The following is a 27,024-nucleotide window of genomic DNA, read 5'->3' as shown; positions in this document are numbered from 1 at the left end:
GTGTCTCCCATTGTAGCCAACCTTTACATGGAGGAAGTGGAAAGTAAAGCTCTTGGTTCTTTCAAAGGGATGGCACCTAGCCACTGGTACAGATATGTAGATGACACCTGGGTCAAAATCAAAACCCAAGAAGTAGAAGCCTTCACTCGTCACATTAACTCAGTGGATAAATACATACGTTTTACCAGGGAGGACACCAGAGATAACAAGTTACCATTCCTGGACTGTGCGGTGCTTATTGAGGAAGATGGAAGCCTCAACATTGAAGTTTACCGGAAGCCCACACACACAGACCAGTATCTCCTCTTTGACTCCCACCACCCTCTGGAACACAAACTTGGGGTGATCAGGACCCTACAACACCGTGCGGAAAGTGTTCCCTCTAAGACAAAAGGGAAGCATAAGGAACACACACACATTGAGAAAGCCCTCAAAACATGCGGTTACCCCAACTGGGCCTTCATCAAATCAGCTAAGATGCACAGGAATGAAGGCCAAACACAAACTACAGAGAATAGGAAGGACAAGAGGAACAACATTGTCATCCCATATGTGGCAGGCTTGTCAGAGAAACTCAGAAGAATTTTCTCCAAGCATGACATCTCAGTATACTTCAAACCAAGTCACACCCTAAGACAAAAACTGGTTCATCCCAAGGACAAACCCGCCAAACACAAGATCAGCGATGTAGTGTATGCTGTTCAGTGCAGTGAAGAGTGCTCGGACCTCTACATTGGTGAAACCAAACAGCCTCTTCACAAACGAATGGCACAACATAGAAGAGCCACCTCGACAGGACAAGATTCAGCAGTACATCTGCATCTGAAGGAAAAAGGGCACTCTTTTGAGGATGCCAATGTTCACATTTTGGACAGGGAAAACAGATGGTTTGAAAGAGGAGTGAAAGAAGCCATCTATGTCCACTGTGAACAACCATCATTGAACAGAGGAGGTGGATTACGTCACCAACTTTCCCCCGCTTACAGTGCTGTCCTGAGCTCCCTTCCCAGACGTCTCAACCCCCATTCACACCTTTGTTCCAGTGACCTCAATAGGCCACAGGAAACAATGGAGCGGAGTCCTAAATTGGTTTCAACTGAAACCACTGATTAAATATGACCCACGCCCCCTTCACACCTGGGCACATGTGTTCACGCACATGATCAATAGAGGGTCATAACCACCTCCAGGGGACTACGCCCACAGGGGTTTAAATACCTGGGTCTCTCCACCATTTGGTTGAGAACTGAAGAAGCCTTTCGGGTGAGAGGTGAAACGTCTTCAAGAAACAAAAAGAAGTCCAGTCGCCTTTTTCAAGCTCCAGAGACTTCTATCTACTTTAGTTTTCAGCCTAGGTAATATTTGAATGAGGCAACACTATTTGAATACTTCAGACATCCGACTTGCTACACTCTGAGCTCAGCAATCTCAAGAATGATGGCATCATTGTTCAGACAACTGAATGGTCAGTAGCATGTGATTTCAAACCTCTGGATCTCTAAATTGAAACATAACCTGCTCCAGAGCACCAATTACCATTGAGCTGAGAAGCCTGAAAACACCTGAACTTACTTGGATGGCCAGAAACACTGCCTCATACACAGCTCAGGTGTGTCATCAGTTGGCAAGAAGTTCTGGAAGCACAGCAGCAGGTCAAGTTTTTAAACAGGATTTCATTCCTGGCAGTATTGAGTTTTAACCTTTGTTCTGTTTTAACATGTTTCCTGCTGAAATGTGCGCACACACACAAACACTGAACAAGCTGAACCAATCAGTCACAAGTGTGAGAACATAGATGAGTGATCAAACGTCAGTGTGAACAAGTCCTCAGAGAGTGAGAACCATCTGGAGCCTGTGTGTGTGTGTGTGTGTGGTCCCCTTTGGGCGGAGTTCTTTGAAGGTCCAGGTGAGAACCAGGTCCAGGTCCTGTGAAGTAGTCAGCATGTGACCCAGGTCCTCACAAAGACAGAAAGACAAACATGTGTGTGTCTGTATGTCCATATGTTATGTCATGGGGTTTGTGTGTGTTTGTGTGCATGCTTGCATGCATGTGTGCAACTCCCACTGAGACAATCTGTCACCATTTCCTCCTCTTCTGTGATTGGCCAGCAGAGCTGGCTGCTGGCCAGTCACAGACCATAACTAATAAGGATTTGTGTGTGTGTGTGTGTGTGTGAGTGAGAGAGAGAGAGAGAGAGTTTGCAGACAAACAAAGCTGAGGATGAAATTTACATAACTCTTCATTATCAGAGCACAAACACTTGTTTTGTTTACATGTTTAGCATCGCTTTTGATAACCAAAATTACAACAACGCATTTGACAGGTAAACAGGTTTTTTATGAAGGAAGACACCTGAAACACTTTAGTTAAAAAAGTAAGACATTTATTGTCTCAAAGAGTCAGAAAATATACACACATGGCCATGTGGGGACTCAGAGTAAGAGTGTGCACTCTCTCTCTCTCTCTGAGCCCGTGTTCCTGTCTAACCAAAACATTTTTATACTCACAGCCTTCTCTTATCTAAACATAAACAATCTCTGGGCACTACGAGTTGACCTTCGTCACTCAGTCTTGTTCAAGCTGTTTTTTTCATGACCCAGATTCCTCTCAGTCATAGGCACATCTTCTTCCTAATATTCTAATTTAATCAATACAGAGAAAGCTTGTCCAGATTAATGACAGAACATGGTTATGTTGGTGATGTTCTAATTGTACGTTCTGTGGCCGGTCCTCGAGATAGATGCACTGAAACAAAGAAGTCAGTACTTTCTGATCTGTTGCTCTCTGTCTAATGTATTATTTAATTGTTTATTATTTGGTTGATCCACTGTTTATTAATTAATTTATTGGAGTTTACTTTAAACATTTGTCCTTTATTCACTGAGTAAAAAATAATCCCTAACACATTGCAAGGGAAACATCACTCAGACAGATGTGATTTCTTTGTTGTCGCTGTGGTTCTGATGATGCAATAACAGAAAAATTAAATGATTAAATTGATCATCATTATATACACTACACATCAAAACGAAGGCTGTTAATAAAGATGAGCTTCTGTAGCTGAAAAGGGAAGCCAATGTTGAAACTTGAATTATTTTCAGTGTCCATCAGGTGGCGACTCCTCTGAAGTCTGATTGTGTAGACGCCTGTGGGAAAATGAGCCTCCTGCTCAGCTGATCTCTGAGTTTATAGTCTCAGTTGCTGGTTTTAAGTTGGATTGAATAGAACATCAAGTTCATTTTGGATATTTTGGTCCCGTTAGAGTCAGGACTGGACCAGGAAGCAAGGCAGAAAGCAGGGCAGGAAGCAAGGCGGTGCTACGCAGTGATTGACAAGTATGAGAATACAGCATCACTCAATTCCTCAGTCAGATCTATCCCTCGCTCATAAGATGATGAAAATGCTCAAGATTTTCAGATCTTCAAAACCACCTAGGTGATGTCATGGTGGCTATGTAAATTATTTACAGTCAATAATCCATAGCTGCAGCACTGGTGTCTTCACCAGCTTGCTGAACGTTTGTAAACATTTGTAAACAGAGTTGTAATCTGCTCGACTCAGCATAAATTTTTGATCCATTTTCACATCAAAACGTGAAGCTGTTAAATTCAGTTTTAGTCAATGGAATCATAGACCTGAGTTTTCTCAAACTAAATAAAAGGAAAACAGAAATGATCTTATTTGACCCACCTTTTAGATGGCTATGATAGTGCAGTTGGCCTTTTATCTTCTTATTGCCATCCTATTGCAAGGAACCTTGGCATTATCTTTGATAGTACTTTTGATAAGCAGATTAGATATGTAGTTCAGTTGAATTTGTTTCATTTAAGGCTCCTTAGTAAAATAAAGGCCTACCTCCCGCCACAGTACTTTGAGTAATTCATGCCTTCATTACTTCTCATCTCAACTACTGTAATTCTTTCTATGTTGGCTGTGATCAGCTATTATTTCGCAACTTGCAAATGGTCCAAAATGCAGAAGCGCGGCTGTTGCCAAGCAATTAAAGGTGTGATCATATTATACCTATATTGGCCTCCTTACTTTGGCTCCCAGTCTATTTTCAGATCCAATTTAAAAATTTACTACTTTTTTAAGAGTCTTAATGGTCTTGCACCTGGCTACTTAAGGGATCTTTTGAGACCCTATATTCCGTCTAGGGCCCTGACGTCTACAGACCATCAGTTAAGGCTGAACAAGGTCTTGAATAATCAGGCCCCATCTTATCTCAAAGACCTTATAGTCCCATATCACTCAAATAGAGCACTTCGCTCTCAGACTGCTGGCTTACTTGTGGTTCCTAGGATACTTAAGAGTAGAATGGGAGGCAGAGCCTTCAGCTTTCAGGCCCCTCTTCTGTGGAACCAGCTCCCAGCTTGGAATCAGGAGACAGACACCCTCTCTATTTTTAATATTAGGCTTAAAGCTTTCTTTTTGGTCAAGCTTATAGTTAAGGCTGGATCAGATGACACTGAACCACCCCTTAGTTATGCTGCTATAGGCCAGTGATTCTCAAATCCAGGCCTCGTGGCCCAGTGTCCTGCAGGTTTTAGATGTGTCCCTGATCCAACACACCTGAATCAAATGGCTGAATTACCTCCTCAGTATGCAGTCAAGTTCTCCAGAGTCCTGCTAATGACGTCTATATTTGATTCAGGTGTGTTGGATCAGGGACACATCTAAAACCTGCAGGACACTGGGCCACGAGGCCTGGATTTGAGAATCACTGCTATAGGCCTAGGCTGCTGGGGGGTTCCCATAATGCACTGTTTCTTTTCATTCACCTTATGACTGCCCCTCCCTGAGCCTGGATCTGACGGAGGTTTCTTCCTGTTAAAAGGGAGTTTTTCCTTCTCACTGTCACCAAGTGCTGCTCATAAGTGGTCATTTTAACTGTTGAGTTTTCTCTTTATTATTGTAGGGTCTTTACCCACAATATAAAGCACCATGAGGCAACTGTTTGTTGTGATTTGGAGCTATATAAATAAAATTGAACTGAATTGAATTATGGAGTACACCTAGATCCAAGTTGAAAAGCAAAGGTGATAGAGCCTTTAAGCTTTGGAATGACTTTCCTTCTCGTATAAGAGAAGCACATTCACTTAATCATTTTAAAGTACTTCTAAAGACATACTTATATTCACTTGCATTTGAGACTAGTTGAGTGGAGTATTCTGGCTTTATCACAGTTTTTATATATCTGTCATTTAACCTAGGGTTTTACCAGTTTTTATTGTATTTCTGATTGTTTTAATGACTATTGCATGTTTTTGATGATCTATACAGCACTTTGGGCACTTTGGTTATAAAAATAAACTTTACCTTGCCTTGATCTGATGGATCATTCTTCCTTCTCTCCTTCCTCTTTCAGAGGAAGAGTAAAGTTCACTATCAGGTGGCCGTCATCATCAACTACATGGGTCACTGCATCTCTCTGGGAGCACTGCTGCTCGCCTTCACACTCTTCATGAGGCTCAGGTAACCTGTCTGTCTGTACACCTGTCTGAAGCCATTTCACACATTTGGTTTGCTGTGAGGACACCTGGATTGTTCAGGTTACAGAGGGTGAGTGTTAATTATGCTGATGAGCTTCCTCACAAAGACAGAATCAAAAAGAATTTATTGTCATTATATGTCAAGAGATACAATGAAATTACGTTCCAGAACGCTCATCCAAGAAACACAATCAACAAAACAAACAGGGAAAACAGGTGTCTGAGGTCATGCAGCCTTTATGCAGCTCTACCTTTAAGAAGAGAAAGGAAACAAACACACAACAGGGTAGTTAGGTTAAAAACAGTTCAACAGGGTCCAAAAAAACACCTTAGCTAAGCATATTGCACATTTAAAGCCCAGATAGCAATACAGGTTGGGTAGGGGTGGGGGGGTGCCACCGAAGATGAGCGGGTCAGGGCATCATGGAGCCAGAGCCCGGCTCCCAGCCAAAACAGTTCGCTGATAATGGACGTCAGCAGGCCTGGAACGCCAAATCCAGATCACACATATCACAAATAGAGCTTTTTTTGGGGGGGCGAATTCCTGATACTGCAGATGTTGTTTTGGAGCAGGCTGCTCGTTATTTTTTCAACAGCCTTCAGTTCCACTGCGGAACCCATACAGTAAAATCCGATGGTCCAAATTGCAGTTACAGTCTTCTTTGCTATACAGAAACAAACTTTATCTCCAGATCTTATCCCTTTCGCCTGCGAGCACGTTCACAGCTGGACTACACATCCAGCTTGGGGCTCAGGTCCAACAGGCTCTGAGTCTGAACAGCTCGGCATAGCCCATCCATCTGGTTCTGCTGACTCTGCAGACACCAAACTGCTGCCCAGATTTTCTTAATGTCCCAGTAAATCGGGTATCCTCCAAGCTCAGACAGAAGTCAAGTCAAGTCAAGTCAAGTCAAGTCAAGTCAAGTCAAGTCAAGTCAAGACAAGTTTATTTATAGCACATTTAAAACAACGACGTTGACCAAAGTGCTGCACAAGATCTATAACCTCAAGGACTATACTCAAAAAAATGAAATAAAATAAAATGAATACAAATAAAAATTAATAAATAAAAAACATTAAAAGACAATAAATAACATAAAATAAATAAAAACATTTAAAACAAATACCATAAAAATACCATAAAAAGCAATCGACTAAAAGGAGGTAGCACTGCAGCCAAATGCCAAGGAAAAGAAATGTGTTTTTAGTAAAGATTTTAATGTGTGTCTTGTCTGAGCTGTGCGTATATGGGGAGGTAGATCGTTCCATAGCTTTGATGCTGCTGCTGCAAAAGCTCAATCACCTCTGTTTTAGTCTAGTTTTAGGCCTCTGCAAGAGCAGCGGGTTAGATTACCTCAAAGCTCTTACAGGGGTGTGACTGTGAAACAGCTCAGACAGATACAAAGGTGCCAGTCCGTTTAAGGCTTTAAAAGTAGGCAATAAAATCTTAAAATCGATTCTAAAACAGACAGGGAGCCAGTGAAAGGATGACAGGACCGGGGTAATGTGTTCATGCTTCATTATACCAGTTAAAACACGTGCTGCCGCATTCTTGACTACCTGCAGGTGGCGCACAGATGATTGATCTATGCCAAAATACAGGGAATTACAGAAGTCCAGGCGGGAAGTAATAAAAGCATAAATAACTTTTTCCAGGTCCTGCTACGGGAGATAAGGTTTTACCTTGGCAATGACTCTGAGTTGATAAAAACTAATTTCGGTAACAGCACTTATTTGCTTATCCATTTTAAAACTGCTATCAAAAATAACACCCAGATTTTTCACAGCATCACGACAGTGAGGAGCCAAATGACTGAGTGCCAGAGGAGTTGCTTGAGGGGTCAAATTTACCAAAGCATATAACCTCGGTTTTGCTTTCATTAAGATTTAGGAAATTGTTTCTCATCCAGGACTTAATGTCACTGAGACAGTTCAGCAGGGGTTCCCATGGATCTCTGCTGTTCACTTTGATGGGCATATACACCTGGATGTCATCAGCAAAACAGTGAAAAGAAATATTGTGTTTCCTAAAAATCGATCCTAGAGGCAACATATACAGTGAGAAAAGAATTGGGCCCAGAATGGACCCTTGAGGCACTCCACAAGAAAGCTTTGTGTGGTAGAAAAACAGTCAAGGTCAAGGTTCTTCTTCTTGATTAGAGGCTGTACAACTGCATGTTTAAAGGCAGCTGGAACACAACCAGATGCAAGAGAACTATTAATCAGAGCGAGGATAGTTGGTCCCACTGAATCAAAAGCCTCTCTAAAAAGGCGAGAGGGAACACAGTCTGTGGGAGAGTTTACAGGTCTCATATTTTGAATCACCTTCTTTAATGTGGAGAGTCTGACAGGCTCAAACTGCTCAAAGACAGCTCTGCTGGGAGGAGGTGCAGATGAGTCTGTTTCAGCCTGAGGTGATGAAGGTCTGAGAGCAGAAATTTTTTTCCACAAAAACTTTCTTAAAGTTTTTGCACAGTGCAGGACAGACGTTCACTTGGTTTCATTACAGCGGGGATCAGCTAGTGAATTAAAAACATTAAAAAGAAAATGAGGCCTGTGACTGTTACTTGAAACAATGTTAGAGAAGTAAGCAGACTTTGCGTATTTGACTGCTTTCTGATATTTCAACAAACAGTTACGCAGGATCTCTAAGAAGACATGGAGCTTATCCTTTTTCCACCTTCTCTCAGCGCGTCTGCACTCATGTCTAAAAGCGCTGGTTGTCTCATCCAGCCAGCGCTGGGAGGAAGGTTTAGTGCGTTTGGTTGTAAAAGGGGCAATACAGTCCAGTACAGCAGTGAAAGTAGACATAAAACAGTTAGTAAAGTCCTCAGTACTCAAGCTCAAGCAAAAGTCCAAATTTCTTTTGTCAGAGTTTTTAAAAGAAGTTGTAAAATCTGCAGCACATGAAGAGTTAACCATGCGCACATGACATGCAGAGGATACTCGATTTATCTCAGAGCTGGGGACCACTGCTGTAAATAAAACAGGAAAATGGTCCAATATACCACAGTTACGTATCTCTGTGATGCAGACTCTAAGTCCGTAAGACAACACCAAATCCAGTGTTGCTACTTTCCCACCGCCGAGGAGCCGGTTCACGTGCTAGTGCTTGTGCAGTTCCCAATGAATTGGCGAAACGCTTAAGAATGGGCCCACATTTCTCTGAACTGCTCCTTTACGTATGAGTGTGGGCGGGTCCTTGTCTGGCCACGTAAGCCGAAGCGCACAAACTACTGCAGCATCTGTGTGCAGGAATGGCCTGCCTGCCGGCAGCGTGGGAGGATGCTGGAAAGACCCAGCATGCCTAAACGTATAGTGAGGGTGCAATGGGAATGCCTGGCAGAGGCACCAGTCTGCGAAATCTTCAACTCCAGAACTTTAACAGCTTTCCCAGGGAGGCAGAAGACATTGATTCTGGGTGAACCATGTTCTGCACCTCCATTGTTGAGGGTGCTGCTCAGAGCTGTGGCTACAAGGTGGTTGGTGCCTGCTGTTGTGGTAATCCCTGAACAAGATGGTGGTCACCGGAGGTAAAGGGAGCCATCAAGCTGAAGGAGGAGTCCTAGGCTTGGTTAGCCTTTGGTACTCTGGAGACAGCTGACAGGTACCGGTAGGGCAAGTGGAACATGGATCAGGCGATGGCCAAAGCAAAAACTCAGGTGTGGGACGAGTTTGGTGAGATCGTGGAAAAAGAATTTCAAACTGTGACTCAGGAGGTGAAAGTACTGTAGTGCTTTACTCACATGGTCCATAGTGTGGGTGGGGTGCTGCTGACTTCAACTGAGGCTATAGTTGGGTGGTGGAAGGACCTCCTTAATCCTTAACATAGAAGAGCTACCTCGACAGGACAAGACTCAGCTATACATCTGCACCTAAAGGTCAAAAGTCACTCTTTGAGAATGTCAGTGTTCACATTTTGGACTGAGAAGACAGATGGATTTAGAGGAATAAAAGAAGCCATCTATGTCCACTATGAATGAACACTGCTGAAAACAGACTCACCTAGCTTAAGATACCAGCTAACAGCCACCTACAATGCAGTCTTGGGATCCCTCCCCAGGACATTCAACCCCCACTCACACCTTACCAGTGTTAATTTCGTCGACGAAATATTTTCGTCATAGTCTTTGCCAACGACCCTTTTTCCATGACGAAAACGAGAGGATTACTAAATTAAAACCACCTGAAAGGATAAAAAGGATAATGAAATTAATCGTCATTAATTTCGCAAGAAAATCAATTTACACTTTTGGAAATGGTTTCGTCTTGACAAATCTTCATTGTTTTTTATCCTTTCAGGTGGTTTTAATTTAGTAATCGTCTCGTTTTCGTCATGGAAAAAGGGTCGTTGGCAAAGACTATGACGAAAATATTTCGTCGACGAAATTAACGCTGCACCTTACCTCAGGTGACCTCAGTAGGTCACATGGTGCGGTGGGACAATGTCTCATAGAGGTTTCACACTTTTGCCCCATTGATGGCAATGACCCATGCCTTGTTTCACACCTTGACTCATGTGACAATTAACATGATCAATAGTGGCTCAACAACCCTCAGGACCACTTCCAAAAGCACTTCAACCTTAAGTACTGAAGAAGCGTGTTGGAGAGGCAAAATCTCTTCGTGAACCAAAAAGAAGTTCCATTGCCTTCTTTTTAAGGACTTGAGAATGCCATGACCTGGATGACTGAGAACCTACACAGATCAGGTGATGTCCAGTTGTGGGGGAGGAAAGATTAGAGTTTCTGGGTGATTATGTCTTTTTTCCCACTTGAAAACATTCAGTTTCTTTCCAGCTGTGTTTTGTGTGCAATACATCAGCATTGTTAAACAAAGCTCAGTTAACATCTAGTATTTAGCTTCGATACAGTCAGGTCCATGAGGACACTGACAGTCTGAACAGTTTTGTTTCATTAGAAATGAAACCCTCAGCAGATGACTGAAGTTCAGAGTATTGAGTGTCCCCAAAGAATGCTGTGTCAGAGCTTCTTGGCCCTTTTTAAAACTTTACTTTTTCTGTTCCTGAGTCTGATGAATGCTTTGAACCTTCTGGATTTGCACTGTGATTATTCTCTCTGTGCTACACTTAAAAATGAGGCATCGTCCTCCTGGAGAATCATCTTCACCTGACTGGAAGTTGTGAGAAAGGAAAGGATGATGGGACCATCCTCAGTCTGTCGTCTCCCATGGACAGCCACACCTTTTCATGTTCTCTCCTCATGTTACCGTTCTCCCTCTCTTAGAGGCTTGTTTTTTCAGTCTAATGGCAACCTCCTTCATGCAGCTCTACTCCTCTTTGAAGCCCATAATGAGTTCTGATGAACCAAAGGCAAATCAAACACTTGACACCAACTCCAGACCTTTGATCTTCTTCATTTGTCATGAAATAATGAGATAACAGGCTGAACTGGATATCAAAGTGTCACCCAAATATCCCATTATTTACAAAAATTAAGAGAATGAAAATGGCTGCATTCATTAAATCTTTACAAGTTTTAAAGCCCATGAATTAAAGAGGAGAGTCTGGCCTTCAATTGCATCTTTGTGTGTACAGTGTAAGGATGATCAGAATTGTTGAATATAAAAATTAATCTGATCATTTATAGGACAGCATCTTGTGTTAAAATATGTATTTTACCTTGTTTCTATGAGTGCCTGTTAGGATGTAATATACTAATATCAGAAGATGGCAGTAATGATTTAGAAGCAGTTTGCTGACAATGCACTGAAAATGTCTAATGTGGTTTATAGCAGTGGTCCCCAACCTTTTTTGAGCCACGGACCAGTTTAGTGTTAGACAATATTTCTACGGACTGGCCTCTAAGGTGTGGTGGATAAATATATCAAAATAAACAATACGACAATAATCAAACGTGTGATATTTTCTAAGTATAATAATAAATGTGAATCCACTGTGTATTCATATGCAACTCTATCAGCAGCATCCTCATAAGATCCTCTCTGCCCACATCACCCTCTGGTTGCCATGATAATGTTTAAACATGCATTCAAAATAAGATACACAAAAACAGAAATCCCCTCAGTTGGATTCAAGTGGCCCAGGTTGGCGTCTAATGTCAACCATAACACTGAATCAGTGTGAGCCCTGAGCTTATTTCTCTGCAACTCATTTTTGCTAGCTTGTGGGTTGGCTGGGTTTGAGCTCACTATCAGCCGGCACACACCAATACAAACTTTGATTTCACATGGAGAGTGGCTGCAAAGCCACGGTGTCGAGCGCCGGAGAGAGTCAGCTTGATGGCTGGGTCCGCCTCACTGCTGTCCCTGCTGTTGCTAGATATAAATTGTAAATGGACTAGTTCTTATATGGCACTTTTCTAGTCTTGTTCAGCACTCAAATATTCAAATGAACATTATGTAAGTCAACAACCTATTTCGTTAGACCAGAACTAGTGAAGCTTGTGGGTTTAATTTTATCGGTGACTATCACATGACCAAGACAAGCGTCTTGACAAATGTCAAAACGGAGTCATAGACAGATGTAATGGAGAGAATCCCCCATTTTTCAAAACAAAACATGGTTCAGACTCAGACAATAAGCAAAAGTGAAATAAAAGTTATTTATTCTTTAAGTACAACCTGGTACCAAATGACCCAAGGACCGGTCCCAGTCCGGGGTCCAGGGGTTGGGAACTAATGGTTTATAGCATTCATCCAGACTGACACAACCATAGAGCCATCTGAAACAGAAACTGTGGAGGTCTTTGAAGAATAGTCAGGTAGTTCACTCTGAATACTGAAGAGGATTTTTGTGTTAGGAGTATTCGCTGTCTGAGGAACATCATCCACTGGAATCTGATCTCAGCCTTCATCCTGAGGAATGCCACCTGGTTCATTGTCCAGTTAACAATGAATCCCGCCGTTACAGAGAGCAACCAGGTGACCCCCCCCCCCCCCCCCCCCCACACACACACAAACACACACACACACACACACACACACACACACAGAGATGCTGGCTATGACACTGACTTTGCCCCCACCCACCCCACCCCACTCCCCTTCAGGTGTGGTGCAGGCTGGTGACGGCAGGTTATAACTACTTCCATGTGACCAACTTCTTCTGGATGTTCGGTGAAGGGTGTTACCTCCACACAGCTGTTGTTCTCACCTACTCCACGGACAAACTCAGGAAGTGGATGTTTATTTGCATTGGCTGGGGTTGGTCTGCCTGTTAACCTTTCCACCTGTCTGTCTGCCTATCGCTCTCTCTGCTCACCTGTCTCACTGCCTTTCTTTCTGCAGGTATTCCATTCCCCATCATTGTGGCTTGGGCTTTCGGGAAGCTGTACTATGATAATGAGAAGTAAGTCATGTGATCAGATTGTGTTCTGGTAAATAAAATGGCTGCACTATTAAAAATGAGGAGTCATGTAACTAGTGGTTGTGTTTTGCTTGACAGGTGCTGGTTTGGAAAGAGGGCGGGAGTTTATACAGACTATATTTACCAAGGCCCCATGATCCTGGTCCTGCTGGTAGGAACACAGTCAGTCCACCTCAAATACAGCCAGTCCACCTTAAAGGATAAGCACATTACCAATGTACTGCATTTGCATAAATGTATTGTAAATCACCCCTAGGAACAATGTTATTTTTGATGATGTGGCTCATCAGTTGATGAGTAGAAGCAGTTTTTTTTTCTGCCCACTAATGACAGTTTTAGTAACAATGGCTAACGGTAACAATTACTTACAGAAGTCCGGAAAATCCTCAACAACTACCCTTAGCATCACTGTCATCGGACAGAAGTGAGCGGCTCTCACTCATCAATCCATATCAGACTCCTTTCCCAAAGTTTCACAGCATCCTCCAGAGTAAATATATGTGGATGCTCCACACCCGGCATTATGAGGTAAACAGCGATCTGGGTCTCGATTTGGGAACTCAAACACTCCAAAATTGTCCTTTAGCTTTGACTTGTTGCAATTCCAAGCAGCACAACATGTGCCCCCACCTTTCCATTTTTGAATGGGTGTAATCAAATATAAATGAATGAAGTTTTATTGCCATGTGGGTGAACAAGTTCACACATTGGAAATTGCAGTTACAGAACACCATCCAAGAATACACAAAAACACAACACACATAGGGGGATATGTGTCCTCGGGTCATGCAGCCGACTTGCAGCGCTACCTTTGGCAGGAGGGGAAAACAACACATCATGGGGAAGTTAGGTTAAAAAAAAGTCATCTGGTACAGTGCTCAAAAAGAGCACTATACCAGGGTCCAAAAAAAACCACCTTAGCAAAGCATTTGCACATGTAAAGCTAGGACAGCGGCGGTAGGTGAGGTCAGGTCAGGAGGGGATGCAGACGGAGACGAGAGGTGGGGGCATTGTGGAGCCAGATGCCAGGATCCAGCCAAAACAGTTTGCTGATAGTGGTGGAATTTCATCAGCGGCCGTGATACACCAGACCCAGCTTCACAAATCACAACGCGGAGTGGGGGAAGAGCAGCCGCACACAGAGCCCTGGAGAGAGATATGGTTGCCAACCCAAGGCCGGCAGGGGAGCCGAATTCCTGATAACAAATATTGTTTTGGAACAGGCTGCTTGTTTTTCCAACAGCCTTCAGTCTTACTGGGAAACCATTCGAAAATCCAATATTCCAAATTCGTTGATTGCCGTCCTCACTGTGCAGAACCGAACTATATCTCCTGATCTAACCCCTCTCGCCTGCGAGCTCGCTAATCTTGCGGCTCAGGTCCACCAGGCTTTGAGTCTGAGTTTGTACGGCTCTGCTCAGCCCTTCCACCTGGGTCGGCAGCCTCTGCAGATGTCGAACCGCTGTCCAGATTTTCTTAATTTGCCAGTAAAGCAGGTATCCACCGAGCCCAAACAGAGAAGATACCGCAACCAAAAAGCCGAATATATATGCGTCTTCCACGTCTTCCACTCCAAGGGCTGAGAAGCACACAGGTCTCCACGAGCTCCAAGAGTCGATGACGTATCCAACCGGGTCTGTTCCACTCGGACACACAGGCTCCCCTGTCCCGGGTCTCATAGTGGAAAAAATTCGATCAATGATGGAGAATGCCCAGTTTGCCAGATCCATGTTTCAATCTTGTTCTTATTCGGACAGTGTGTAAAAGACGCTCTCACAGCAAGCAGCAAGCGGAGAGATGGGGAGGGCAGGGAGAGAGAGATAGTGCGACCGTCTCCGACAAGAGCAGGAAGAAGGATATATATCGCAATAGATATTGCAAAAACACAAGAAACTTGAAGATGATATAGTCCAGCATCCACAGTTGAATACATCATCAGCATGTGGGCAGGGTTTTTACATTTTTGTAGCAAATGGCAATTCAGACAAACAAAATTGCTTGTAAAAAAATGTGAAATGGTTAAAATAAATGTAAATCATCTTTATTGAAATAATACATAATCTGAGTAACACAAAAGCCAGGAAAAAAATAAAAACGTGGTGTGCTTATCCTTTAATCCTGGCAAAGATTTGATGCTGATGTTTTGGACACAAGCATCATCTCTTCAGTTTCTCAGAGATTTGCACACACTTCAGATTTACCATGAGAAAGGTCACAAATGTGCCTGAAACACCTGCAGAGGTAATCTGCTGACACAAAGCTAGCAGAGCTCCAGACCCAGAGTAAGCAGCTACCGCTTGATCCTATGACACCTAACAAAGCAGGTATTCACCTGCTTGCTGGTCGAGGAAGTGTTAGTGGCTTGCTTTACTTCAGCTGTGTTCTGTGAATGTCACCAACTATAAACCCCTTCTCCTCAGATTAACTTTGTCTTCCTGTTCAACATCGTCCGGATCCTGATGACCAAACTGAGGGCATCAACAACCTCAGAGACCATCCAGTACAGGTAGGAACAGAGCATCCACCTTCACAACAGGTGAGAATGTGACGGCCAGGCAGGCTTATTTCAGACCGTTCAAACATCTGAATCAGGAATTTGTGCCTGATTGATTCTGATTAAAATAAATCACCTATTTCCTTACAGGCCTCTAGTGTCCCTCTTACAGACAGGTGAAAGCACGGTGCAGGTACCTGGCAGGAAGCAGTAGCTGTCAGATAAAGGTACAGATTATTCAGTCTGTTAAAGGAGTTAGCTGAACATAGACTGGAAAATGAGCTCCTGCAGTAAACTGTCTTTGCACAGAAACCACTGAACTGAGGACTCGATTTAAGGTGTGGGTGGCTTCATATTAGAGTTAAACATTCAGAAGCTCCTCTGTGATGTAAACTGGATGTTTCTTTACTCTTTGTTTTACCTCTGCTCATGGTTATGTGATTACATAAACAGTCTGCTTGGAGATTCAAACCAAAATGCTCTCAGGTTTCCAGCTTTTAAGGTTTGTGTTGTTTTTCTCACTTGGTAGCACCTGTACATTCCCTGTTCACTGAAAGTAAAGATGGCCTCCTGTGGGTAATCATGTTGTTTCCTTTCTGACTTCCTGCTGTGTTCTGTTGCTACAGGAAGGCGGTGAAGGCAACTCTGGTACTGCTGCCTCTGTTAGGAATCACCTACATGCTTTTCTTCGTGAACCCCGGAGGAGAAGACGAAGTTGCTCAAATTGTCTTCATCTATTTCAACTCCATCCTTGAATCCTTCCAGGTTCACAGACTGAAATCTCCTCCAGACTGAGATTCACAGCACTAACAAAGGCTCAGACAGACTGAAATGATCCACTCTGACTAAAAGCAGATTAAACCACACAGATTGAATCACTTATCAGAGTGTTGTAATGCCTCAGTGTGGATCACTGAAAGCTTAGAGCTGATGGAGGAAAGCAAAAGGAAAAAATAAAATGAGATTTATTTTTCTAAAAGGACCTGGATAGAAATCCAGACTTCAGCTCCACCCTCAGTGATTCTGCAGTCAGATCAGGATCAGCTTCCTTCACTGGAAGTCAAACCATTCATCCATTACTTAGCATTAGCATAGCATCTACTTACAGTACATTGTTGACCTTAAACCTTTAGACAGTAGGATCAAGATGCAACAGACCAGTTCCACAGATGAGATTTAAGGCTAGTCCACAACTAAAATGTCTAAGCTTTCTTCGTGCATAGCAGCTTGCAAACTGTTCTTAAAATAATCATTAAAGATTTAATCTGGATTAAACTAAGCTGCTACAGATTTAAACTGAACCTTTGGCTTAGTAATTAGTCAGAACATTGATGGAAACACAGTTCTTGTAGGTTCTACATCCTCAGCATCTGGACTTGATGAATATTTGAACATTTTGCTTCTAGGCTGGACTATTATAATTCATTATTATCAGGGTGTCCTAAAAGCTCCCTGAAAAGCCTTCAGCTGATTCAAAATGCTGCAGCTAGAGTACTGACAGGGACTAGAAAGAGCAGATTTCTCCCATATTGGCTTCTCTTCATTGGCTCCCTGTTAAATCTAGAATAGAATTTAAAATCCTTCTCCTCACATACACAGTCTTGAATAATCAGGCCCCATCTTATCTCAAAGACCTTATAGTCCTGTATCATCCCAATAGAGCACTTCACTCTCAGACTGCTGGCTTGCTTGTGGTTCCTAGGATAGTTAAGAGTAGAATGGGAGGCAGAGCCTTCAGCTTTCAGGCCCCTCTTCTGTGGAACCAGCTCCCAGTTTGGATTCAGGAGACAGACTCTCATATGTGGCTGTATGGCTGGCAGGGGTGTACCCAAATGCAGGATGCAAGAGACAAACTAAACTTGAAGGCAGTTCTAATGCTGCTTTAACAAAGTCCAAAATACAAAATCTAGGGTTGGCATTAACCCATAATGTGACACGTGTGGAAAACAAAAAAAAAAACAAAAAAAAAAACGATGTGGGCTTCATAGATAATTGGCAAAGTTTCTGGGGAAAACCTGGTCTTGTTAGGAGAGACGGCATCCATCCCACTTTGGGTAGAGCAGCTCTCGTTTCTAGAAATCTGGCCAAATTTATTAACCCTAAAACCTGACTACCCAGGGTTGAGACCAGGAAGCAGAGTTGCAGTCTTACACGCCTCTCTGCAGCTTCTCTCCTCCTGCCATCCCCCCAAAACCCCATCCCCATATACACAGTGCCTGTTCCCAGACCACTAAAAAACAAACCTAAAATTAGCAAAAAAAATTATTTAAACATAAAAATTCAAAAATAATAAATAATATAGCATCGTCAACTGCACCAAAGAATAAAACAATTAAATGTGGATTATTAAACATTAGGGCTCTCTCTTCCAGGTCCCTGCTAGTAAATGATTTAATAATTGATCAACGTATTGATTTATTCTGCCTTACAGAAACCTGGTTACAGCAGAATGAATATGTTAGTTTAAATGAATCAACACCCCCGAGTCACAGTAACTGTCAGAATGCTCGAAGCACAGGTCGAGGAGGAGGAGTAGCAGCAATCTTCAATTCCAGCTTATTAATTAATCAAAGACCCAGACAAAGATTTAATTCTTTTGAAAGCCTGACTCTTAGTCTTGTCCACCCCAATTGAGAAATTCAAAAACCTGTTTTATTTGTTATTATCTATCGTCCACCTGGTCCTTACTCAGAGTTTCTGTACGATTTCTCAGACTTTTTATCTGATTTAGTGCTCAGTTCATCCATCCATCCATCCACTTATCCTGTTCAGGGTCACGGGGCGGGCTGGAGCCTATCCCAGCTGTCATAGGGCGAGAGGCAGGGTACACCCTGTACAGGTCGCCAGCCTGTCGCAGGGCCAACACAGAGAGACAAACAACCTTTCACACTCACATTCATGCTCTCATTCACACCTATGGGCAATTTAGAGTAGCCAATTAACCTAAACCCAGTAAGTGCATGTCTTTGGAATGTGGGAGGAAACCGGAGTACCCGGAGGAAACCCACGCAAGCACGGGGAGAACATGCAAACTACACACAGAGAGAGGGAGAGGCCTGGGCCAAGGTGGAATCGAACCCAGGCCTTCCAGATGGTATTCTAACTGTGAGGCAGCAGTGCTAACCACTACGCCACCGTGCTGCCGTGTTCAGTTCAGATAAAATAATTATAGTGGGTGATTTTAACATCCATGTAGATGCTGAAAATGACAGCCTCAACACTGCATTTAATCTATTGTTAGATTCAATTGGCTTCTCTCAAAATGTAAAGCAGCCTTAACAGTCAGGCTCAAGGGCCCTTAAGACTTAACAGTATTCCCTGAAAGCCCCCTCCTGTCTGATCATTTCTTAGTAACATTTACATTTACTTTAATGGATTACACAGCAGTGGGGAATAAGTTTTATTACAGTAGAAGTCTTTCTGAAAGTGCTGTAACTAAGTTTAAGGATCTAATTCCTTCATTATTATGCTCTTCAGTGCCAACACAGTACAGAGCAGCTACCTAAACTCTGTTCCCAGTGAGGTCGATTATCTCGTCAATAATTTTACATCCTCACTGCGTATAACTTTGGATACTGTGGCTCCTCTGAAAAGGAAAGCTTCAAATCAGAAGTGCCTGACTCCGTGGTATAATTCGCAAATGCACAGCTTAAAGCAGATAACCCGAAAGCTGGAGAGGGAATGGCGTCTCACTAAATTAGAAGATGCTCATTTAGCCTGGAAAAAGAGTTTGTTGCTCTATATAAAAGCCCTCCGTAAAGCTAGGACATCTTACTACTCATCATTAATTGAAGAAAATAAGAACAACCCCGGGTTTCTTTTCAGCACTGTAGCCAGGCTGACAAAGAGTCAGAGCTCTGTAGAGCCGAGTATTCCTTTCACGTTAACTAGTAGCGACTTCATGGATGTCTTTACAAATAAATTTTAAACATTAGAGCGGTGGTTCTCAAATCCAGGCCTCGTGGCCCAGTGTCCTGCAGGTTTTATATGTGTCTCTGCTTCAACATATAGAAGTCAAATATAGAAGTCATTAGCAGGACTCTGGAGAACTTGACTGCATACTGAGGAGGTAATTCAACCATTTGAGTCAGGTGTGTTGGATCAGAGACACATCTAAAACCTGAAGGACACTGGGCCATGAGGCCTGGATTTCAGAACCACTGCATTAGAGAAAAAAATTATGGTTTATTTGAAGAGTTTCAGTCAGGTTTCAGAATTCATCACAGTACAGAAACAGCATTGGTGAAGGTCACAAATGATCTTCTTACAGCCTCTGACAGTGGACTCATCTCTATTCTTGTCCTGTTGGACCTCAGTGCAGCTTTTGATACTGTTGTCCATAACATTTTATTACAGAGATTAGAGCATACTATAGGTATTAAAGGTACTGCACTGCAGTGGTTTGAATCATATTTATCTAACAGATTCCAGTTTGTTCATGTAAATGGGGAGTCCTCTTCACACACTAAGGTTAATTATGGAGTTCCACAGGGTTCTGTGCTAGGACCAATTTTGTTTACATTATTATTATTATTATTATTATTATTATTATTATTATTATTATTATTATTATTATTATTATTATTATTATTATTATTATTATTATTATTATTATTATTATTATCACCACAGTGGCGCAGTGGTTAGCACTGCTGCCTCACAGTTAGAATACCATCTGGAAGGCCTGGGTTCAATTCCACCTTGGCCCAGGCCTCTCCCGCTCTCTGTGTGGAGTTTGCATGTTCTCCCCGTGCTTGCGTGGGTTTCCTCCGGGTACTCCAGTTTCCTCCCACATTCCAAAGACATGCACTTACTACGGTTAGGTTAATTGGCTACTCTAAATTGCCCATAGCTGTGAATGTGAGTGTGAAAGGTTGTTTGTCTCTCTGTGTTAGCCCTGTGACAGGCTGGCAACCTGTTCAGGGTGTACCCTGCCTCTCGCTCTATGACAGCTGGGATAGGCCCCAGCCCCCCCGCGACCCTGAACAGGATGAGTGGAAGCGGATAGATGGATGGAGTATTATTAGAAAACATTGCATAAATTTTCATTTTTATGCAGACGATACTCAGCTTTATCTATGCATGAAGCCAGATGACACACCAATTAGTTAAACTGCAGGAATGTCTTCAAGACATAAAGGCCTGGATGACCCCTAATTTCCTGCTTCTAAATTAGATAATAACATAGATTAAACTGAAGTTCTTGTGCTCGACCCTACAAACCTTAGAAACATGGTGTCTAACCAGATACTTAGTCTGGATGGCATTACCTTGGCCTCCAATAACACTTTGAGAAATCTTGGAGTCATTTTTGTCCATGAAATGTCCTTCATTACATGTATTAAACACATATTTAGGACTGGATTATTGCGTTGTGCAATATTTCTAAAATTAGAAACATCCTGTCTCAGAGAGATGCTGAAACACTAATTCCTGCAGATGACTGCCCCTCCCTGAGCCTGGTTCTGCTGGAAGTTTCTTCCTGTTAAAAGGGAGTTTTTCCTTCCCACTGTCACCAAATGCTTGCTCACAGGGGGTCGTTTTGATTGTTGGGTTTTCTGTGTAATTATTGTAGGGTCTTTACCTTACAACGTTAAAGTGACTTGAGCTGACTGTTTGTTGTGATTTTGTGCTATATAAATAACATTGAACTGAAAAGGGGATGTGCACACAGTGGGCAGGGTACACAGGCAATGACGTAACAAAGGACAGTGAAAAACTGAGGGTTTAAATACACACAAGGAAATTAGGAAAAGCAGAGACAGCAGGGAACAACAGATGAATCAAATAAAGCTAATGACACAAAGGAAACAAAACCAAACAAAGCGCAGGGAACAAGGGGCTGTCAAAATAAACTTTTTACTGTCACATGCACATGTATGTAGTAAAATTTGATTTCTATTTAACCCATCACGCATGCAGCACACACACATCACAACATGCGGAGCAGGGGGCAGCTAGAAAGCACCTGGGGAGCAACTGGGGGGTTAAGGGCCTTGCTCAAGGGCCCACAGTGGTGTACTCAGAGTGGAGCCAGGCAGCACTTCAACTTCAATATTCCAACACCAATGCCAGTCCAAGGGTGCTCTGGGGCTGATCAGATAAATCTGTAAGTCTTTGTAAGTCTCGTTTGTAAGGCTTCAACACATTTTAGTATGGGACAAAGCTAGTCTCAGACTAAAGTCCCAGAGACTGCATCCAAAAGATCCTAACCTGAAACCTATGCTGCTAACCCAGTGGAGATGGAGGTATTAGTTAAACCTACAGGGTAAAATGCCTTAAACTGAAGCTTCTGTATATGCAGTGTTTAAATTCCACTGAAGTTAGCTTTGACAGTCTTTCAGAATGGTTAAATTAAATTTTGTTTATATAGTGCCAAATAACACACCCTCCAGAGATTAATAACAACAAATGATTAAATGCAGAGTGGAGTATAAAAAGAATAAAAAGAGGTGAATGAAACACTCAATGCATCATGGGAACCCCCAGCAGATTAGGCCTAGTGCAGCATAACTAAGGGAGGGTTTAGGGTCACCTGATCCAGCTCTAACTATAAGCTTTATCATAAAGGTTATTTTTTATCCTCTATCATAAAGCCTAATTTCAAAAATACAGGGGATGTCGTTCTTCAAACTGGGAGCTGGTTCCACAGAAGAGGGGCCTGAAAGCTGAAGGCTCTGCCTCCCATTCTACTCTTAAGTATCCGAGGAACCACAAGTAAGCCAGCAGTCTGAGAGTGAAGTGCTCTATTGGGGTGATATGGGACTATGAGGTCTCTGAGGTAAGATGGTGCCTGATTATTCAAGACCTTGTAGGTGAGGAGAAGGACTTTAAATTCTATTCTAGATTTAACAGGGAGCCAATTTGCTCTCTCTTTCTAGTCCCTGTCAGTACTCTAGCTGCAGCATTTTGAATCAGCTGAAGGCTTTTCAGGGAGCTTTTAGGACAGCCTGATAATAATGAATTACAATAGTCCAGCCTAGAAGTGATAAATGCATGAATTAGCTTTTCAGCAGCACTCTGAGAAAAGATGTTTCTAATTTTAGAAATATTATGCAAATCCAAAAAAGCAGTCTACATATTTGAATATATGGAGAGAATAACTGTCCAAGTAACTGCCTGGAGGTGTTCCAAGATGGCTGCAGAGTGGTGAGACCATTAGCCTCTGTTAGCTAACTTCTTGACTCTCCGTGTCCCCACAGGGCTTTTTCGTCTCTGTGTTTTACTGCTTCCTGAACAGCGAGGTAACTTGTGTTCCTCAGGGTTCCTCTTGGATTCTCTTCACATCTTTTTTGAATCATGCTTACACGAGCATTATGATTGTTCTATTTACCTGTTCATGTGTCCAGGTGCGTTCAGCAGTCAGGAAGCGTTGGATTCGCTGGCAGGATCGTCATTCGATCAGGAGCCGGGCTGTGCGTGCCACCTCCCTGCCTACCTCCCCAAGCAGGGTGTCCTTCCACAGCATCAAACAGTCCTCAAACCTCTGACCTTTGACAGACTTGAAGTCACCCAGTCACAGTCTGAAATGTGTTTCCTGTTGGCCAATCAGATATCTTATGCTTCATGAGGCTCAGTGGATCAAATCAGAACAGCCAATCATTGAACAAGACATAGATCTGTAATGCCAGTCATTCAGCAGACAGAGTGGGCTTTTTCTGGCCCCACCCCATTCACCTTCTGACCAATCACTGGACTCAGCAAATGAGTTTGCTTCCTGTCTTCCTATCAGGCAGTGTGACTGTATTCTATAACCAATATGTTTATTTATATTTATATATATATATATTGATTGGTGTTTTATTTATTAGCTGTTACTGTATGTATTACTGATCACCAGCTTTCTGCTCTTCTCACACACACACACACATACAGTGGGAAACTGATTGGCTGACTGAATCTTTCAGACATTATTGATGCAATTTGGGTTGAAACTTGCAGTTAAAACTTTGCAGAGAGCAGCTGCCACCAAGGAGGGCTGTAACTCACTGATGAAGATTTTGAAGATGACCTCTGATTTATTTCCACCTGTGCAACTGGATTATCTCATCGAAGATCAAACCTGCTGCTCCACATTAAGTTTAATCACACTCAGACATTTATAAATAAGATACAAATTTAAAACAAGACCAGAAATTTTCTAGGACGTTTACCTGGAATAAAATAACGTCCTGAAGGAGGTATTAAAAGTTTCTTCTTACTAAACTCTAAATTTTTGTGTTGATAAAACAGGGAAAGCTCAAAGACATAAATCAGTGATTTCTTTACATGCTGCTGCATTGGTTTCCACATATATCTGTGCATCTGTTCACATGTGTGACCGACCTCAGAGCAGCTTGATGTGGATGCTGGTCAGTTGTTAAAAAACAAAAAGTTTATTCAAAAATGAGCATTAAGAGCTCCTCGCCTCTCAGCTTTCCCAGCTCCAGCCTTCATTGAAGGGACATGAAGACGAGACAAGCTGCAGATTGAAAAGGCTTCCAGAGATAATAATTAACTGTGGAAGTGTGAGCTCCTGTGATCTCTGAGACATCAGGACAGTTTGCTGTCACTTTAACGCATCAGTTTGTCACGTTTTAAATGTTCAGGCTCTGCCTACAAAGGGCCTATAGACCAGAACATTCACGTTAGCGCCGTGTTCACCCCAAACACAGGGGTCGCACCTTCACACAGCCTCATAACAGCCGACAGCAGGAGGCGGAGTCAAACCGACTTTGAGAACAGATATGTGGTCATGTCACTGGCAACAGTTACCATCAGACGGCATCTTTATCATCACATCACGAGAACGTTTGCTTCATGTTGGTGTGAGCATGCCGTCAGCAAGAAACTCAGCAACAAATCCAGGAGTTTATCTTGAATCTGTGTGTGTGGGTGAGAGTCTGAGTCTGTGCGTGTGTGGTGTGTGGGGGTTTGTGTGTGATCTCTAATTGTAACTGTTGTATTGCAAGTTTGCACGGTCAATTTTTTGATCAGACTGTCACTGATACTGTTAACCATAGTAACAGTAACCACAGTAACCATACATAGAGTAGTTGGTACTTGTCTGTATGTGTGTGGCAGGAAACTCTCAGGATGAAACACAAACTGCTCCTCTTATCTTCATTACTGAGTGTGTGTGTGTGTGTGTGTGTGTGTGGTGTGTGTGTGTGTGTGTGTGTGTGTGTGTGGTGTGTGTGCGCGCGTGCATGTACGCATGCATGTGATGCGTGCATGTGAGAGTGATTGATATTGATCCATTAGTCTGATCAGTGGCATTATTACCTGGAAGAAGCTTGATGAAGTTGTGCTCTGTATCTAATCTGAGATTATAATCTATGGTTTGTGCCTCCACCTGTTGAAGTGTAAAGTCTAACTCTGAAATAAACACCTCCCCCTCAGGACATTTGTCTCTTCAGCTGACAGGTGAGCACACACCTGACGCTCAACATACCCAGGATCTTCTCTTACCCTGACATTAAGAGATTAAGAGATTAAGATAGTGTTTATTTGTCACATGCACAGTTATACACAGTACAATGCACAGTGAAATGTATTTTGTACCTGCAACCATATATACACACACATATAAATAAGAAGAATAAAAATTAAAAAAAGTAATTCACAATATACACTATACTCTATATACTATACACTATACACACTTTTATAAATTATAATATTTACATTGTGCAATAATGGTCCAGTTAGGGCTCAGAGTTGAGCAGACGGATGGCTTGTGGGTAAAAACTCTTCTTCAACCTTTCAGTCTTAGCCCTCAGGCAGCGGTAACGCCGGCCTGATGGGAGCAGGGAGAAGAGAGAGTGTCCGGGGTGGCTGGGCTGTTTTAGGATCTTCATGGCCCTCAGCCTGCACTGCTTGGTGTAAATGTCCTGCAGGTTGGGAGGGTGGTTCTGATGGTCCGTTCAGCTGAACGAACCACCCTTTTAGGGCCATGAAGTCCTGCTTGGTGCAGTTTCCCATCCAGGTGGTGATGCTCCCACGCATGATGCTCTCGATGGTGCAGGTGTAAAAGTTCCTGAGCACCTTGAGTGGGAGCTTGAAGTCTCTCAGCCGCCTGAGGAGGTAGAGACGCTGTCTGGCCTTCTTCACAGTGATGTTTATGTGATGAGTCCAGGACAGGTCCTGTGAGATGGTCACTCCCAGGTATTTGAAAGTGTCCACTCTTTCCACCTCAGCACCACTGATGACAAGTGGATGGTAGTCCCTCTGCTGCTTCCTGCTGAAGTCACGATCAGTTCCTTTGTTTTGCTGATGTTGAGCAGGAGGTGGTTCTCCTGGCACCAGTTCTCCAGGCGGGAGACCTCTCTCCTGTAGGCTGTCTCCTCGTTGTGAGAGATTAGTCCCACAACAGCAGTGTCGTCAGCAAACTTGATGATGACGTTGGACTCTGACGTGGCCTCGCAGTCATGGGTGTACAGTGAGTACAGCAGAGGGCTGAGCACACAGCCTTGGGGGGATCCAGTGTTGAGGGTGAGGGAGGATGAGGTGAGGTGACCCACTCGTACCACTGTGGTCTGCTGGTCAGGAAGCTGTGAACCCACCTGCACAGGGATGGGCCCAGGCCCAGGTCCAGCAGCTTAGAGACCAGCCTGGAGGGAACTATGGTGTTGAATGCTGAGCTGTAATCTACCAAACAGCACTCTCACATAGTTCCCCTTACCAGTGTCTATGTGTGAAAGGGTCTTGTGGAGGAGGAAGGATATGGCGTCATCTGTGGATCTGTCTGGCCGGTATGCAAACTGTAGTGGGTCGAGGGTGGTGGGCAGTGAGGAAGGTGATGAAAGTGGTCAGTTCAATAAATTAGCTGAGACTAGCTCTGAAAGAGATTGAGGCATTTACAGCATGTGACCTAACAGAATCAGGTCAACTCACAGCACATGATTTTACACAAAGTTCAAAATGAAGACATTTATTCAGACTGAAATCAGGTGTGTGTGTGTGCGCACACGCGCTTTAAGAACATTGTAGCTCATACTAGGCCAGGTGCCATAGGGGTCGGGGGCAATGTGCACTGGCCAGCAGCCAAGAGCGGAGAGCCCTGGCGGACCTATCTCCTGCTATCGAGACTGGCAACTGAGACATGGAATGTACCTGTCTGGTGGGAAGGTGCCTGAGCTAGTGCTTGAGGTTTGAGACATACCAGTTAGATATAGTCGGGCTCACCTCAACGCATGGCCTGGACTCTGTTCCAGTCTCAAGTTGCCCTCAGTGAGAGAAGGTGGCTGGGATGGGTATCATGTCTGGAAACAAGGACGAGCTGAGAAGGATACAGTGTGAACTGAAGGCATGGCTGAGAAGGTGTAAAGCTGTATACAGGGATAAGCTGGAGACCAAACTCCAGCTGAATAACATCAAAGTGTGGAGGAGGATGAAGCTGATCACAGACCTCCATCCAAAAGATGATCAGCAGCAGGGGGGCAGCCTGGACAGAGCCAATGTGCTGAATCAGTTTTTCAACATGTTCAGTACTGGACACCCTGTTGACCCTCCTCACACAGCACCAATCATAACACCTCCTCAGCCATCAAACAATCCACCACCACCACCACCCCTCCTCCTCCATGCTGGGCTTGAGGCCCCGTTTACATAACACCGTTTCAAGGGAGGCTGAAACACATCAAAACGACCCTGTTTCCAGTGGAAACGGTGTCGTGTAAATTGGGCCTAAGTGTAACGGCTGGCCAGG

The 27,024-nt window shown here is 43.2% G+C and overlaps 1 protein-coding gene across 1 annotated transcript in view; it reads left to right on the top strand.

Moving 5' to 3' along the window:
• Window positions 1–24,454, top strand: part of crhr1 (corticotropin releasing hormone receptor 1) — a 62,634-nt gene extending 38,180 nt beyond the window's left edge. The window contains exons 6-14 of the mRNA XM_030735655.1: window positions 5,370–5,476; window positions 12,276–12,396; window positions 12,525–12,678; window positions 12,763–12,823; window positions 12,920–12,992; window positions 15,262–15,347; window positions 15,962–16,100; window positions 22,538–22,579; window positions 22,685–24,454. Coding sequence (XP_030591515.1) covers window positions 5,370–5,476; window positions 12,276–12,396; window positions 12,525–12,678; window positions 12,763–12,823; window positions 12,920–12,992; window positions 15,262–15,347; window positions 15,962–16,100; window positions 22,538–22,579; window positions 22,685–22,825 — 924 coding nt within the window. The 3' untranslated portion in view covers window positions 22,826–24,454. The remainder of the gene's footprint in view (window positions 1–5,369; window positions 5,477–12,275; window positions 12,397–12,524; window positions 12,679–12,762; window positions 12,824–12,919; window positions 12,993–15,261; window positions 15,348–15,961; window positions 16,101–22,537; window positions 22,580–22,684) is intronic.
• Window positions 24,455–27,024: the final 2,570 nt, after the last annotated feature.

This window comes from Archocentrus centrarchus, chromosome 8, assembly GCF_007364275.1.
Source record: "Archocentrus centrarchus isolate MPI-CPG fArcCen1 chromosome 8, fArcCen1, whole genome shotgun sequence".
NCBI classification, from domain to species: Eukaryota; Metazoa; Chordata; class Actinopteri; order Cichliformes; family Cichlidae; genus Archocentrus; species Archocentrus centrarchus.
This window is presented reverse-complemented; position numbering and strand designations above follow the sequence as displayed.